At 40.0% G+C, this 14,168-nt stretch overlaps 1 protein-coding gene across 2 annotated transcripts in view; it reads left to right on the top strand.

The window, feature by feature from the left end:
• mrvi1 (murine retrovirus integration site 1 homolog) overlaps positions 1 to 14,168 on the top strand; it is a 46,157-nt gene that overhangs the window by 3,435 nt on the left and 28,554 nt on the right. For both annotated transcript variants that reach the window (XM_039795424.1, XM_039795423.1), the window contains exons 8-19: positions 695 to 812; positions 920 to 970; positions 1,058 to 1,135; positions 1,219 to 1,275; positions 1,368 to 1,427; positions 1,790 to 1,845; positions 4,239 to 4,332; positions 4,427 to 4,558; positions 4,643 to 4,728; positions 5,001 to 5,703; positions 6,908 to 7,055; positions 10,388 to 10,416. In XM_039795424.1, coding sequence (XP_039651358.1) covers positions 695 to 812; positions 920 to 970; positions 1,058 to 1,135; positions 1,219 to 1,275; positions 1,368 to 1,427; positions 1,790 to 1,845; positions 4,239 to 4,332; positions 4,427 to 4,558; positions 4,643 to 4,728; positions 5,001 to 5,703; positions 6,908 to 7,055; positions 10,388 to 10,416 — 1,612 coding nt within the window. The remainder of the gene's footprint in view (positions 1 to 694; positions 813 to 919; positions 971 to 1,057; positions 1,136 to 1,218; positions 1,276 to 1,367; positions 1,428 to 1,789; positions 1,846 to 4,238; positions 4,333 to 4,426; positions 4,559 to 4,642; positions 4,729 to 5,000; positions 5,704 to 6,907; positions 7,056 to 10,387; positions 10,417 to 14,168) is intronic.

Genomic DNA, 14,168 nt, shown 5'->3' with positions numbered 1-14,168 from the left:
GAAAACCATGTTTAAGCATGAGTAAACTAATAAATATTTTACCTGATGGAAGCATGAGACCAATTTGCTTAATGTTCAGTCAAACACCGGCCATTTTGAGAAAACATCACAACGACACCAAACAGGCACATTTATAACTATTTTGAGCTCAGAGAAATGAACCACAAAACTTCACCAGCTGAAGCTACCGGCAGAATGAATGTAAAATAAATCCAATCAGCATTTTCTACTACAAATATAGTGAACAATTCTTACCGCAGTAAACTTACGAATAAACACTTAGATCAGTGTCTCTCCCTGGCAGTCACATATTGTGAGTTTTTAGAACCTAAACATCAAATCAAATTTTGTATTTGAGTACTCCCAGTCTTAGATCAATCATCATATTTTAAGTTTAGATTTATTTCATTCTTCCTTCATTGGTAACATTCATTCATGCATCTTTCAAACAATATTAGGTTATGGAAGCAGATCAAAAGAATAGCTGTCTCTCACACTGAGTACAGTGTAGAGGTTTCTTTATTATAGAAAACTGCACTACAGCACTTCATGTGGCTCAACTCTCACCTTTCCATTAGTTTAAATTTGGGTAAAAACAGAATTAAATCTCTGTTCTTACTCATTTCTCTGTTTGTTTTGGATGTGAGTAGAGGTGATTAAACAATAAGCCCTGATGTTTCTTTGGTGTGTGCAGTGCTCAGCGGTCAGCAGTGAGAGCCAGATCCCTGACAGAAGAACTGGAAGAGACGCGTCGGGCGTTTAAAGAGGCCCAGGAGAGAGCGAGCCGCACACAGACCATCTTCACCAAACTGGTACATCACACACTTAACATTTTCCCAGTGAAGCTACCTTTTAAGTTTGAAACTTGTTTTCATGGCAACTATTTATTACTTTTACTATTATTACTTATCATCTTCAGAGCAATGAGGTTGAATGCCAGAAGGTTAACATTCGGAGGCTTGAAGACAAGGTAATGCAGATCTTAAATGAAAGTCCAAAGGTGTGCAGTTTCCTTTAGAGCACTAAAGTTGATGTTCTTTTTCTTGTGTCCACACAGAATGAAAAACATACCTTTGAAAGGACATGTTCTGAAGATAGCATCAACAAACTGAGGAAATTCAACACTGAGTTGAGGGTAGGAAACAGATCAGTAACACACTTGTGTTTGTCTCAGCGTGATGAGTTTGAACTGAGAGTTAAACATCTAAATGTTCACAGGCTGAACTTGAGGAAACCCTGCTGATGTTGACGCTGAGAGACAGAGAAATCACAAAGGTGAGTTTCTCTGGGTATTTTCATCAGACAGAAATTGTCAGTCGACATTTTCAGTTTGTCCCTTAACTTTACTTTCAAATGTTCCGGTGCAGAAAGACATTCTTATGGATAAGATGAAGAGCTCTCATGTGGAGAATCACAACATGATTGAGGTACGTCTTTGGTCACAAAGCAAAAACTTTGAATTTGAAGTTTTGGTGAGATGGAATTAATCTTATTTGGCATCTCATAATATAGAGTAATGCTGGTACTTTCCATAATATAAAAAAATAATGAAAAGAAACCAATCTCAAATACGATGTGATGCAAACACAAATATCAAGCATTTCAAAGTAATGACTGAAGTATTACAACAATGAGCGATCTTATTAGCCTCATAATGTTAGATATGTGTATGTTATATATGTAACGAGAAAACAATTTGAAGTATATTGTATGTTGAATGTGCTTATATTTTATTAAATGGTGTTGAATAGTTGTTATATACCAAATTGACAATGTTCTGATGTTGCAGGGTCTGCAGTCAGAGCTGGTGAGGTTACAGGAACATTCACACCAAGTTCTTTTGAGGTACTTCTACATACGTCTACATCTACATTTATTCTATGTGACAACACTAAATCGCCTATTCACACCCATTTTCCTCAGAAGCATAAAGTTGATAAGTAGTGGCAGAATTGTGCATTAACATATAGTTTTGTAGAAAAGATTGAAAAGCATTAAACATTATAATTCAGAGAATATTTCAACACGACAGACAGCACACAGCAGACATGTTGACTTGTCAGAGTAAGAAAAGCGCAGGTGTTATTCATAAAATGAATTCAAGTGTCCCAGTAAACCGTGACAGTGAGTCAGCATGCACAATACCAGGACACTGAAACTGCAGCAGCTGAATGGAATCCAGCCGTCATTGATGCTATCATTTACACCTGTGCTCTTCCTGTCAATAAGTCTAACATGAAATGGGCCTATTGCATGTGAATTGCACAATAAATACAAGTTTATTTAAAGCTGCAAGCAGCGTTGGACGGGCCCTCGCACCTCGGGGTTAGTGGCGGACGCCGCTCCTTGTGACTGTGCATTTGCGCGGCACTCAGACACTGAAAATCGTCACCAATGAAATGGGAACTCCCTGCTGAGCTCAATGATACCTTACACAAGACTCTATGTTATACTTTTTTTTTAAATTATTATTATTTAACCTTTATTTATCCAGGTAAGTCGATTGAGAACAACTTCTCATTTGCAACGACGACCTGTCACATTCACACAGTTCCACATTCATACCTGGAAGCTGCCCAGTACAACCACAGTCTGATCTGCTGGCCACTGAGCAGCTCCACTGGAGCGGTTGGGGTTAAGGGCCTTGCTCAAGGGCACCTCAGTGGTGGTAATGAGGGAGGGACAAAGCGCTGTTCTTTCACTTTCCACACCCAGATTTTTATCCTGTCGGTCTGGGGATTGAACCGACGACCTCCCGGTCACAAGCTCGCTTCTCTAACCTTTAGGCCACCACTGCCCCCCCTGTTATACAGTGCATTAGCTGTGAAAGGGGGCGTGGCTAAAGCATATGGGGCGGGCTAAACCATGACCAATGAAAACGTAACTCTCTGCTCAGTTCAATGATACCTCACACAATAGTTTACAAGAAACGGGTCATTAGTCATTAAAGTGGGCGTGGCTTAAGCATATGGGGTGGGGCAAACATCACCAATTAAAAAGGAACTCTTTGCCGAATTCAGTGATACCTCACACAAGAGTCTACCTTAAATGGTTCGCAAGTTATGAAAGGGGGCGTGGCCTGAGTACATGGGTGTGGCTAGGCTCAATATCACATATAGATCACACATTCTAAGTTTCATGTAAATCGGATGATGTTTGTCATTTAAGGCTGATTTCCTGTTGTTGTGTTATGACCAAAAGTCAATATTGGCCTGTAGATGTCCTCAGGACTGGACTTTTGTTAATCATGAGAAATTTCGTCCAGATAGGAAAATGTACAATCAAGTTACACCCACAGCTTTCTCGTTCATCGCTAAACACTCAAAATGGCCACCACGCCCACACCGTTCAACAAAAAGTCTTGATTATAATAACTTTTCATCGTTGAGGTCTTGAAATAGCAAACACCAAATTTGAAGTCGATTGGATGAAATCTCTAGGAGGAGTTCCTTAAAGTATATCACCTTGACTTTTAGGCCTATTTCCTGTTGCCACTAGGGGGCGCTATGACGTTGAGCCAATATCGGCCTGTAGATGTCGTCAGGGTTGGACTCTTATGAATCCTGAAAAGTCTCGAGCCAATTGGACAATGTACACCCAAGTTACACCCACTTCCTGTTTCGATGGCGAAAGGCACAAAATGGCCACCCCGCCACGGCCATGCCATGGAATTAAAATAGCCCCACATCATCACATACCCTTCACCATACCTACAGATTGGCATGGGGTACTTTCCATAAAATCATCTCTCAATGCAAATCAAACCAGCTATTAGGCTAACCGACATAAAACCATACCAATCTCTAGGTATGGTGAAGGGTATGTGATGATGTGGGGCTATTTTAATTCCAAAGGCCAACGGAACTTTATTAGGATGCATAGTATCCTGGATCCATGAAATAACTGGCCTTTCAAAATAAAAATCTGCCTGCCTCTGGGAATTTAACATAGGGGTGTACTCACTTTTGTTGCCAGCGGTTTAGACATTAATGGCTGTGTGTTGAGTTATTTTGAGGGGACAGCACATTTACACTGTTATACAAGCTGTACTCTTAATAACTTTACATTGTAGCAAAGTGTAATTTCTTCAGTTTTGTCCCATTAAAAGATATAATGAAATATTTACTAAAATGTGAGGGGTGTACTCACTTTTGTGAGATACTGTATAGTATAGTATATTTATATATAGCATAGTTATATATAGTTAGTGTGTGTTTTCTTCTGTCTGTTCCTGGCAGGTATGACAGACATTGTATCAGTTCTCAGAGTCTCTACAGTCGGGATCCTCCAAACCACCGCTCCCTGCAGAGTGAGATGCAGGACATGCAGCAGGTTGGGAAGCGCTTACTGTCTGCAGGTTATCTTTTCATAGTGCTGATATTCTGTCTTGTGTTGACTGTTGCAGCTCTGCCTTCCTTGTCTGCAGCAGCATCACAGAGCTCTGGACGACATAAGCCTCCCGTCCCTGCACACACACAGCGATGATATTCAGAGCATCATCCACAGGATCAAGTCTGCAGAAATTGCTCATCTTCTGCATAACAAGTATCCTGAGAAGGTGAGGAGAGAGTCAACAGAGGATGATAATTGTTGCATGCAGGAACATGTATGTGTATAAATCTGTCTCTTCTCTCACACGCAGGACTGTGCTCTTGTAGAAACACAGGAGAGGCCCTTTCCTCACCGCCAGCAGCGACAGACAAGCATCAAGCAGCAGCTTGTCAATGTGTATGTGAGTTTTTTACCTCCCTTCCTCCTGTTATGGTTACCGACTGGATTTGGTTGATGTTAGTCTCTGTTCTGAGAAGTGTTCTCTGGCTAATAAAAGGGGTGTCTGGTTTTGACAGTGTTTTTATGGGCAACCCATTACGCAACCCATAGGAGTTACTATCTGCGTGTTAAACTCTGTCGGGCATAAGTGCAGTTTAAGTACCCCTTGGTAACTACAGACATAACACTGTGTAAAGCAGATGTTTATAAAGCTGCGGTGGTGGTTTCAGGCTGCAAGAGCTGGAGCTTCACAAGTGTGTGTGGGAGGAGAAAGGGGAGAAGGTGGAGGAGCAGCGGAGAGCCTGCGAGAAGGAACAAAAGCAAAACCAGACTGGGAGCCAGAATCAGATCCAGGAGGCCAAGAAGGTGTCTGTGGTGAACTGGTGGAAAGCCTGCAGTGTAGAGGGGGCTAAGGCCCTGACAAAAGAGACACAGTCAGGCCAGGAGCTATCTGAGACGCAAGTAAAGCTCCAGCAAGCCGAGCAGGCGCTCACTGATATGAGGGAGCAGGTCTGCCTCCTGCAAGCCTCTCTTAGATCTGCACAGGAGTTTGTCACCGAGCAAAAGAACAGCAGTCTTCATATCGACAAGGGAACCAACACTGAGAGAGAAGAACCTGACACAGCTGTGGAGAAGGTTGTGAAGGATCAGAGGGATGCAGCGGTGGCCACGGATATTACAGGGGAAGCTGCCTCAGAGCAGGAGCAAACCCAGCTTCGAGTGACCGCAGACGGTCTCCTGGAGACCCTCCGAAGGATGGAGGCGAAGGTCAACAGCGCCCTGGAGACCGCCGAGCTGGTGAGAGAGAGTGAGCAGAGGGTGAGCCAGGTGAGAGTGAGGATGGAGAGCATTACTCGGAGGGTGGAGGAGGCTCTGGACCGAGCAGGCTACACTGACGAGCAGCTGAACAGTCTGGAGGCCAGGCCAACTCAGGTCTGTCTGTGTTAAAATCTGTGTTTGCTTTTCAAGACAGTAACAGTGAGAGCCAATTGTAGTTTATTTAATGATCCTGATTTCAAAAGGTCACATCAGTTAAAGTAAGTATGTTGCTCTGCTGAAATACATGTTTGATTATATCTTTAACTAAATTTCACTTAAAACGATACAGAAAAGCACCAACAAATTATAAAAACATATTGTTTTAAATGAAATGTACTGTTTTCATGTGTCCAGAATTGAGTCAGTATTTGACAACATGAATACCAGGGAACTAAGATTGTAATTTATAATGTAATCCAGATTTCATCTCAAACTGATCCATGGAGATGTTTTTATATTCACTCCAGTGGGAACACAAACTGCCAGAGTAAACTATGCTGGTACAGTAATAAAGGTTTTGAGTTGAGGTTACACCATTTACACTTGCACTCACAAAAATAGAGGAATGTGGTCTTGTAACCTTTTAATAATACATCATAATTAAATTGTTTATTATATTTTCTAATATTAATCTAAATGTGCAAAGTAACTAGTTATAAAATAAATGTAGTGGAGTACAATATTTGCCTCTGAATTGTAGTGGAGTAGAAGTATTACTAGACTAGAACTACTCAAGAAAAGCACAAGTACCTCGAAATGGTACAGTACATGAGTAAATGTGTTTAGTTGAATCCCATTAATTAATTAATAGGTATCATTTTAAATGACCCGAGGAAGTAAAACTACAAAGTATTTCAACTAAAATAGCAAAGATTGGATAAAGATTAAAATTTGTGTAGCAGAATTGAGATTTTCTTATTTCCTGCACTGGTGATCATCTCATTACCAGTCGGAGGCAACTGATGACCCTGCGTGGGGTCTCGACCCATGGGTTGGGAACGACTGTTGCAAGGGAGTGTGCATAAATCGAGGTTTAAAAGTTTATTAATATTAATTATAGCTTTGGGATGGTTTTTCACGTTCACATGCAGTCATTGGACTCTCAAACTAATGAAATATAAGACTTAAACCTTACATTTATAGTTGTAGCACTCATGCTATTATTAATGTAACAATAGTGACTTATATATTTAATATTTTTGACATAACATAAATTGTAGCTCTACGACAGTTGAACACATGAAGTTGATATGTTGTCTCTCTTAACGTCTTGTATGTACGGTAAGGCAGTGATCAAACTGTTTGTACTTTTCTGAAGTCTCCAGGTCCCAGTCTGCCAGCTGATCCTGGAACAGATGTCACAGGCTTTACGGTCGAGTCAAATGTGGAGCCTGAAGACGGAGACGGTCCTCCTCCATCTCCTGTAATCCCAGAAGTCAGTGAGCCTCCACAGCTAACCATGAATGGTATGATGGCTGCATTACAGTGTTATTGTGGTTATGTGGTACACTGTGAGACACAGATGAATTAAAGCTACTTCCTTCTCTGATGGTAACCCCTGAGGATGTCTGAAAATAGTCACAGTAGATATTTGCATTGCACACAACAGCTGGTACAATAAGGAGGAAAAGAGAATGAGCTCTGAGGGAGTGTATGTTATCTATCAAATGGGGCCATGGGGAAAATGAGGGAAGGTCATGTTTTTTTTTAATGTAAACACACTGAGGGTAAGTATTTTTAGCTACATCCCATTCTTAATTGACAACACGTTGTGTGGTTCAGCCCACTTTACATTTACGTCTGAATTGTTTATACAAAGACACCGAGAAATCTAAGATCTGCAGTTACACTATGCAGGCTTTTAGGTGCATTACAGTCTGGATTTAAAGCTGTGGTAGGCTCTTTATTTTTGGCATTGTTGCGCAAAATTTCCATAAAAACCTTTCAGCATATTGTTATTCAAGAGGTCTGAGAGAAAACTAGACTTCTGCACCTCCTCTTGGCTCTGTATTCAGGCTTCAGAAAATCTAGCCATCACGGGAGACATTGGCCACTCACAGGTCATATCGAAAAGAGAGAGAGCGTTTCTATTGGCTGTTCTGCGCATGCATTTCCCGTGCAAGAAAGAGGGAACCCACTGCAGCTTTAAGAAAAGCAGAACTATTTAAATGTAAATAAAAGAATAAACCTTCCTCAAAAGGCTTGTAGCACAGTTATTATGACAGCTAATAAAGATATAGTTCAACATTTTGAGGAACTCTTATCCGCTTTATTGATGAGAGTGAAAAGAGTATGTGTGTATTTCTTTAATCTTTAACTATTCTTTAAAATATTTTTAAGATTAAAAAAAGAATGACAGTGAAATGTTTTAATACTAGCTACAAAAATAAGGAAAACACAAATTATGCAGTGTCTTTTTACAAACCCTTTTTGAGGCCTCAATCTGCTCATGTTCCTGAAAGCTGCTTGATGTGCACCGATCATTTTGCCATTTCACCACATTTCCAATACTCATCATGTTGCTGGCCAAAGAAAGGGTCACTTTTCTTGCAAACCTTCAGGAAAGCTTATGGCACATACGTATTTCTAAATTCTCCTTCCCCAGGAAAAAGGCAATAGTTTATTTGTGATGTACAGAAGAACTCGGAGCACGTTGAGGTTGCTGAGAACCTCTGGCTGGCCTCAGAGGGTGAAGTTATATTTTACATGAACAGACAGTAGTCGTCTCCATGTCTGCTTGTTTGTTTATTTTATGGCCTTCTCTCTAAAGTTTAAATTGTCCAGTGCCATGTTGGCATGGACTTTGTTTACTAAATGAAGCTGCATACACACCGGTTGCAGCAGGATGACTGATTTTATGTGTGGCACTGCTGTCATGAAAGGTGATATACTGGCCTAACAGTACCAAGATGTGGATGGTGTATGATACAATCCAGTCACTGCTAATATGAGGAAGGTTTCATCGTATTTGGAGCTCTCCCCACATAGCAAGCTATAGATGTTAACATTACCTCAAGAATACTGTATTTCACTTTTTTATTTTTATTTTTAATCAGGGACAAGACATATTAATTAAAATTAGTGTGATGTCAAACGTGCCAGATTTAACCAAAAGGTTTCATCTGCAGTCCCTGAACGTGTTAATGTTAAGCATCAAAAAACGAGCAAGCCAAGAAGCAGACAAAACAACATCAAAGCACATATTTTAAGATACAGCGTAAATGAAAAGAAAACTTACAACAACATACACAATATGGCATATGGTAATCATAAATTTACCAAAAAGAGACAAGACAAAACATCCCAAAGGACTACACAGCGACTTTGGGAGGCTTTACTTAGGCACTGCTGGTGCTTTGAGCTAAATGCTAATGTCAGTTTGTTGACATGCTCAAATGACATCACTAACATGCTGATTTTAGGCAGGTATGGTATTTACAGTGCCATATTTACCTTGTCCGTGTTTAACAGTTGCTAATTAGATCATGTTTTCTAATGTGTGCTTTTTTTTTGTCTGTTAGTGCTGCAGGATCCGTGCTAGTGTTTTTGTATTTTCTATGCCATCTAGAGTACAATGGAGTACTCTGCCTCCTTTTTTAAAACTACTTTATAGTCCCTCTTTATCTACCTCACACTAATAAAACATGAATATGATATATTACATACACTTTAGGTACATCACTGAAACATAAAGGGATCAAACTTGTTTTTAGGTTTTATGTTTCTGTTTAAAAGAAGACACAGGCAGGTTGTGTGATAAATAGAGATCCATTGGACACTGAATGTAAATCATTTAGAAATGCAGTGGGTGTCTAATGAGTGTGTGTGTGTGGTGGCTGTAAACAGTCTGCTCCTTCAAGATTGATTTGTGTTGAGGTTGAAAGCTTCCAGGAAAAAAAGACAAACAAAAGTATATCTGGCAGTGTCTGAAGTAAAAATGAGGTTAAATTAGGACAAACGTGGAAGTTAACATAGCTGCCAAAACACTCCGAGAATCTACTGTACATTTTTGTGACCTTCATCTTATCACGCACCACATCAGGTACCACCTTTTTTTTCTCAATGATTTGCATAATGATTTATGACGTAAAATCTGGCTGTGAAATGTTGCATTACTCAAGTAGTTTTAGGGTCTGATTTGTGCTTTCCAAGAGTCAATTCTTGGAAATGGCACCATCAAATAAGCAATATAAAAGCAGTTAGGTGCTGTTTGTTTTTTTGTCTGTATCCTCTCCTATTTGAATAATACTGGTTCATTTAATTACCTTTAACTAATCCAATTACCTTTAGTAAAGGGCCATATTGCTGCTCAGCTCTAATGGTGCTCTACATAAAGTCACTGTTGTTTAGCCCTTTGCTTGGTATCACAATATTACTGACGTTTTCCTGAGAGTGCCTAAAGTAGACGACACAATAGCCTTTACTTGAGCCAAGAGCTTTCAACCAGCGTATCAAGCACCTCATGTACTCGAAACGGTTGCCAGGTGATTGTTGCCCCTAGTTATAGAGGTGGACGGGGGCTGAGATACTTCCTGAAACGAGTTGCAGTAGTTCAGATGAATATCACGTCACCAGCATCAACCTCACAGGACAGACAACTAAATTTATCTCTTTCCTATTTGTTTTATCATTCTATTTCTCTATCTATCTCTCTCTCTCTCTTTCTCTCTCTCACTCACTCACTCACACACACACTTTTTTTTTTTTCAACTGTCTCATGACATTTGCATTGCACATGTTTTCCTCTTAAATGCAAATCAACTGTTTTCACTGTATGTCTGTGCTCTGGCTCCAACAGGTGGCACAGGACAAGGCAGCTGCAGCACGGTAAGACTCCTATCTGCCCCACTGCAGTAAAATATGATATTATTTATGTATGTAGAGGCACGTCTGTTTCCTTTATGTGTTGTGTGTCTTTTATGTTTTTTGAACTGGCTTGTTAGAAATGCTATTTTTTTAACAGGATGCTGATTACCACTTTTTTTCAAGCTTGCCAAAGATAAAGTGCAATCTGACATAGTGGTTTGGGCATATGTGGAAAATAATTACATTTTGCAGTACTTTATTACTTTATGCTACTATATACTTCTACTCCACTACAATTAAGAGTTGAATATTGTACTTATATACAATATACAATATATACAAGCACCCCCCCGCCCCAGGTGTAAGCAGATATAAGGAAATTGCACAGCATTTATCAGAAATTATAACTTGTATTATAATATACACTTATATGCTTACAACTACATTTAACTATATGTAATATTTTTAATGAAATATATACTTCTTATGAATGCTAAATAGAGGTACATAAAGTAAAGGGTTACCCTTTTCAGATTAAGATTTTACATAAAAAAAACATAATCTTATAAAATAAAATAAAACACAGAATTTAACCAGTGGTTCGCAACATTTTTGCTCCATACAAAAAAAGCAATAAATACTTTGGGGACCTTGTCACTTTTCAGATACGTTGTTAGCAGTTCCACCAAAGAGAACTTTTCCTTCGAAACTTCTTAACTGGTTAACAGTTCACGGCTCAAAATTTAAATAAGCAAATATATAACATATAACAATAAAGCAAAGATTTTGATCAGAATGGTTTTTTTTTCTTCTTTCCTCTCCCGTTGATCATCTCACAACCTCTCAGATACATTTTGTGACCCTCTTGTGAACCACTGGAATAATCTACTTACCTATAAAGTAGTTCAAACTACTTACACCTCAACCAGCTACAACAGTAAAATGCTACTTACATGTATGCATTGATGCATCAGTATCACTAGTCTAATAATGCCATTTATGATAATATTTCAGTTACAAAGGCCATTTTTCTGCAGAGCGAGTACTTTTTCTTTGATACTTCAAGTATATTTTGATCATAACCCTTCACTTTCACTTCAGTAAACTTTTGAATGCAGGGCTTTTACTTGTAACGGAGTTTTTTACATTGTTGTACTGTTACTTTTACTTTAATCTGAATACTCCTTGCACCACTGGCTTTGGGGAAAACAACACAACCCCAATGCCTAAAGAAGTTAAAAGAAGATTTTTATTCGAGTTGAACTAAACAAGAAGAAGATTTTTTTGCACAAATTGCTCCTTTGGTAAACTGTTTCCTTCACATTGTAGCACTTTTAGATTATCAGCTCATGTTAATTCACACTGAGATGCTGTAATTTGCTGTGAACATCAGCTGTGTTCCTCCAAACAATGTGACTCTGTGCTGTGCTCTTTTTTTCTCCGCAAAATTCTGGATGATGGCTGCACTTAAAACCCGAATCTCTCACCACTAAAAAGCAGTACAAATGGTGCAAGGTTTGACAATGCAGTTTACCAAACAATAATGAACTTCAAGAGCTCCGAAGTGGATGCGTGGATTCCTCTTAGGCTGCAGAGTAAACACAGATCGGACGGACACAAAATCTATCTATCTATCTATCTCTCACAAACATGCCCTTGTGTACAACAACACCCAAAATCTCCTACTGCTCCCACACTATGATTAGAGAAACAAAACAAACCCTGCTGAAAAAAATAACATTCTTTTCTAACTATCTTCAGGTTTTAGTTGAGGGATGATCAGTGTAGCAGCAGCTTGAGAACCCCCACACACACACACACACACACACACACACACACACACACACACACACACACATACACACACACACACACACTTCACAGCAGCCCAAAGAGGCATACAGAGCCCTTCTCCTTAAATGGTCAAAGCTCCCAGGAGTGAAAGAGAGGCTGCTGCTGAAAAAAGACAGGGAACAGAGGGGACGGGAGAAGGAAGGAGAAGCCCTGAGGATAGAGGAGTTTTCTGAGGAAAAGGCTGAGAGGGAAGTCGGTCTGAGTTTGAGTTGGAGAGATCAGCGGGAGTGAGCGTGTTTCACCACAGCGCTAGTGGTGGACTCAGGTAACGTGCATGCTCTCTGTGGACAGGTTCAGAGGATCGGCTGCGTGGAGCTGTGGGGTCTTAGTGGCTGATGGTTTTAGGTGGACGCAGGGGATGCAGGTTGAGCGCCATCAGCCCTCTGTCAGGGCCTCGGTAGCTGTGTCAAACTTGTGCAAGAAGGTGTGCTTTTGGACTTTTTCACAGTTGTCGGTCTGACTTGTGGCTTCTAGGGGTGAGTTTGCATAATCTGTTTGGAAATGAAACTGTGTCATCTGTCTTTCTTCTTTGGGAGTGATTGTGCACTTTTTAAGTCAATGAATGTATCTACCCCCCCTCACCTGACTTTACATCTCTCTGTGCATCCATTTTTTTCTGTGTTTTTCACACTTCCTCAGTCCTGTTATCTCAGATTGTGGCTCTGTAGCAACCACTTCCTCTGCTGGCCTTGTACTCTGTGCTTCACACAACCACATTTTAAACAAATCTGGCAAGAGGGAGTGGGCTTATGTAACAAAGGCGGAGAGGAGGGTGCCGGTCCCCTCGTCTCCCACTGAGGGAAGAGACAGCTAGGCCTGGCAGCAATGAGAAGTTAATTCTGACTCTGACAAATACGTTTCATTTTAGAGGATGAGTGTATACTATAGGAATAAGATTGTCCTTGAGGAGTTGTAGTGCAGGGGCTGTCTGTGTTCAGGCTTGTATGTTCTGTCCTGTTCCCCACACAGGAAATAATCTAAGTGATTCAATTACTCTGCAATATTTATCTGTAGTCTCATGGTCTGCGGGGGAAACAATCTGCACTGTCGAGCCTCCTGCAGTGCAGGATGGCATCTTTGTTTGGGCTGAGTCAGTATTCTGTCCCCCAAAGAAATTTAAATGTGTTGAGCTGAATTTGCAAGCTCGTTTGGTTGCTTAGTAATAATAAAATGTACAGATACAAGCTATTATAATGATCTTTGATTTATTTGTTGTTCTTCTTCTTTGTCAAATTATTCATCTCCTTATTTGGCATATTTCTAGGGGATAAAAACAACTGTTACAGTAGCTGTGGAAAAAGTAGAATATTGACGAAAGAATTAAACAAGTGTTTGCATAAATAGACATTAAGATTGTTAAGTCAGTCACGACAAACGCAGGTGGTTGTTACCAAAGCCGCCCTGAACTCCAGGGACAATTAGATAATCAGTTTGAAATATTTTGATGACTCACTCAACCTCAAAGCTGACCTCTTTTGCACTTTGATAATTACAGAAGACTGAGAAGACAGTTCATGTAAGAATCAAACTAAATTAAATGAGCTTTAAAGTATTGAAACATCTGTAATAAATGCTACTGCAGGCTGAGAAAGTGGAGTGAAATTAATCCTGTATGACAGTATTCTTGTAGTCAGGAAATATGCTCGCTGGGAGACAGTTAAACAACCCATTTCCTCCCCAGTGACTCACAGTCTTTCTGTCCCTATATGTTCTCAAGAACTTGTCATGTTTGTGATAACACTGAACAGCACACTGCATATTCTGTCCCTGAATTCATAGATGATTTGTTCTTGTGTAAAGTGCATGCCATACCTCTGAAATAACAAATGATTAATCAGACCTTTCACTCGCCTACACGCCTTATTCATCATCTGCACTGGCAGTAAAACACAGCCACAACTGTGCTGGTCATACATATG

Source organism: Perca fluviatilis, chromosome 3 (assembly GCF_010015445.1).
Source record: "Perca fluviatilis chromosome 3, GENO_Pfluv_1.0, whole genome shotgun sequence".
Taxonomy (NCBI): Eukaryota; Metazoa; Chordata; class Actinopteri; order Perciformes; family Percidae; genus Perca; species Perca fluviatilis.
Note: the sequence above shows the minus strand (reverse complement) of the source record. Positions and strands in the feature narration are given on the sequence as shown.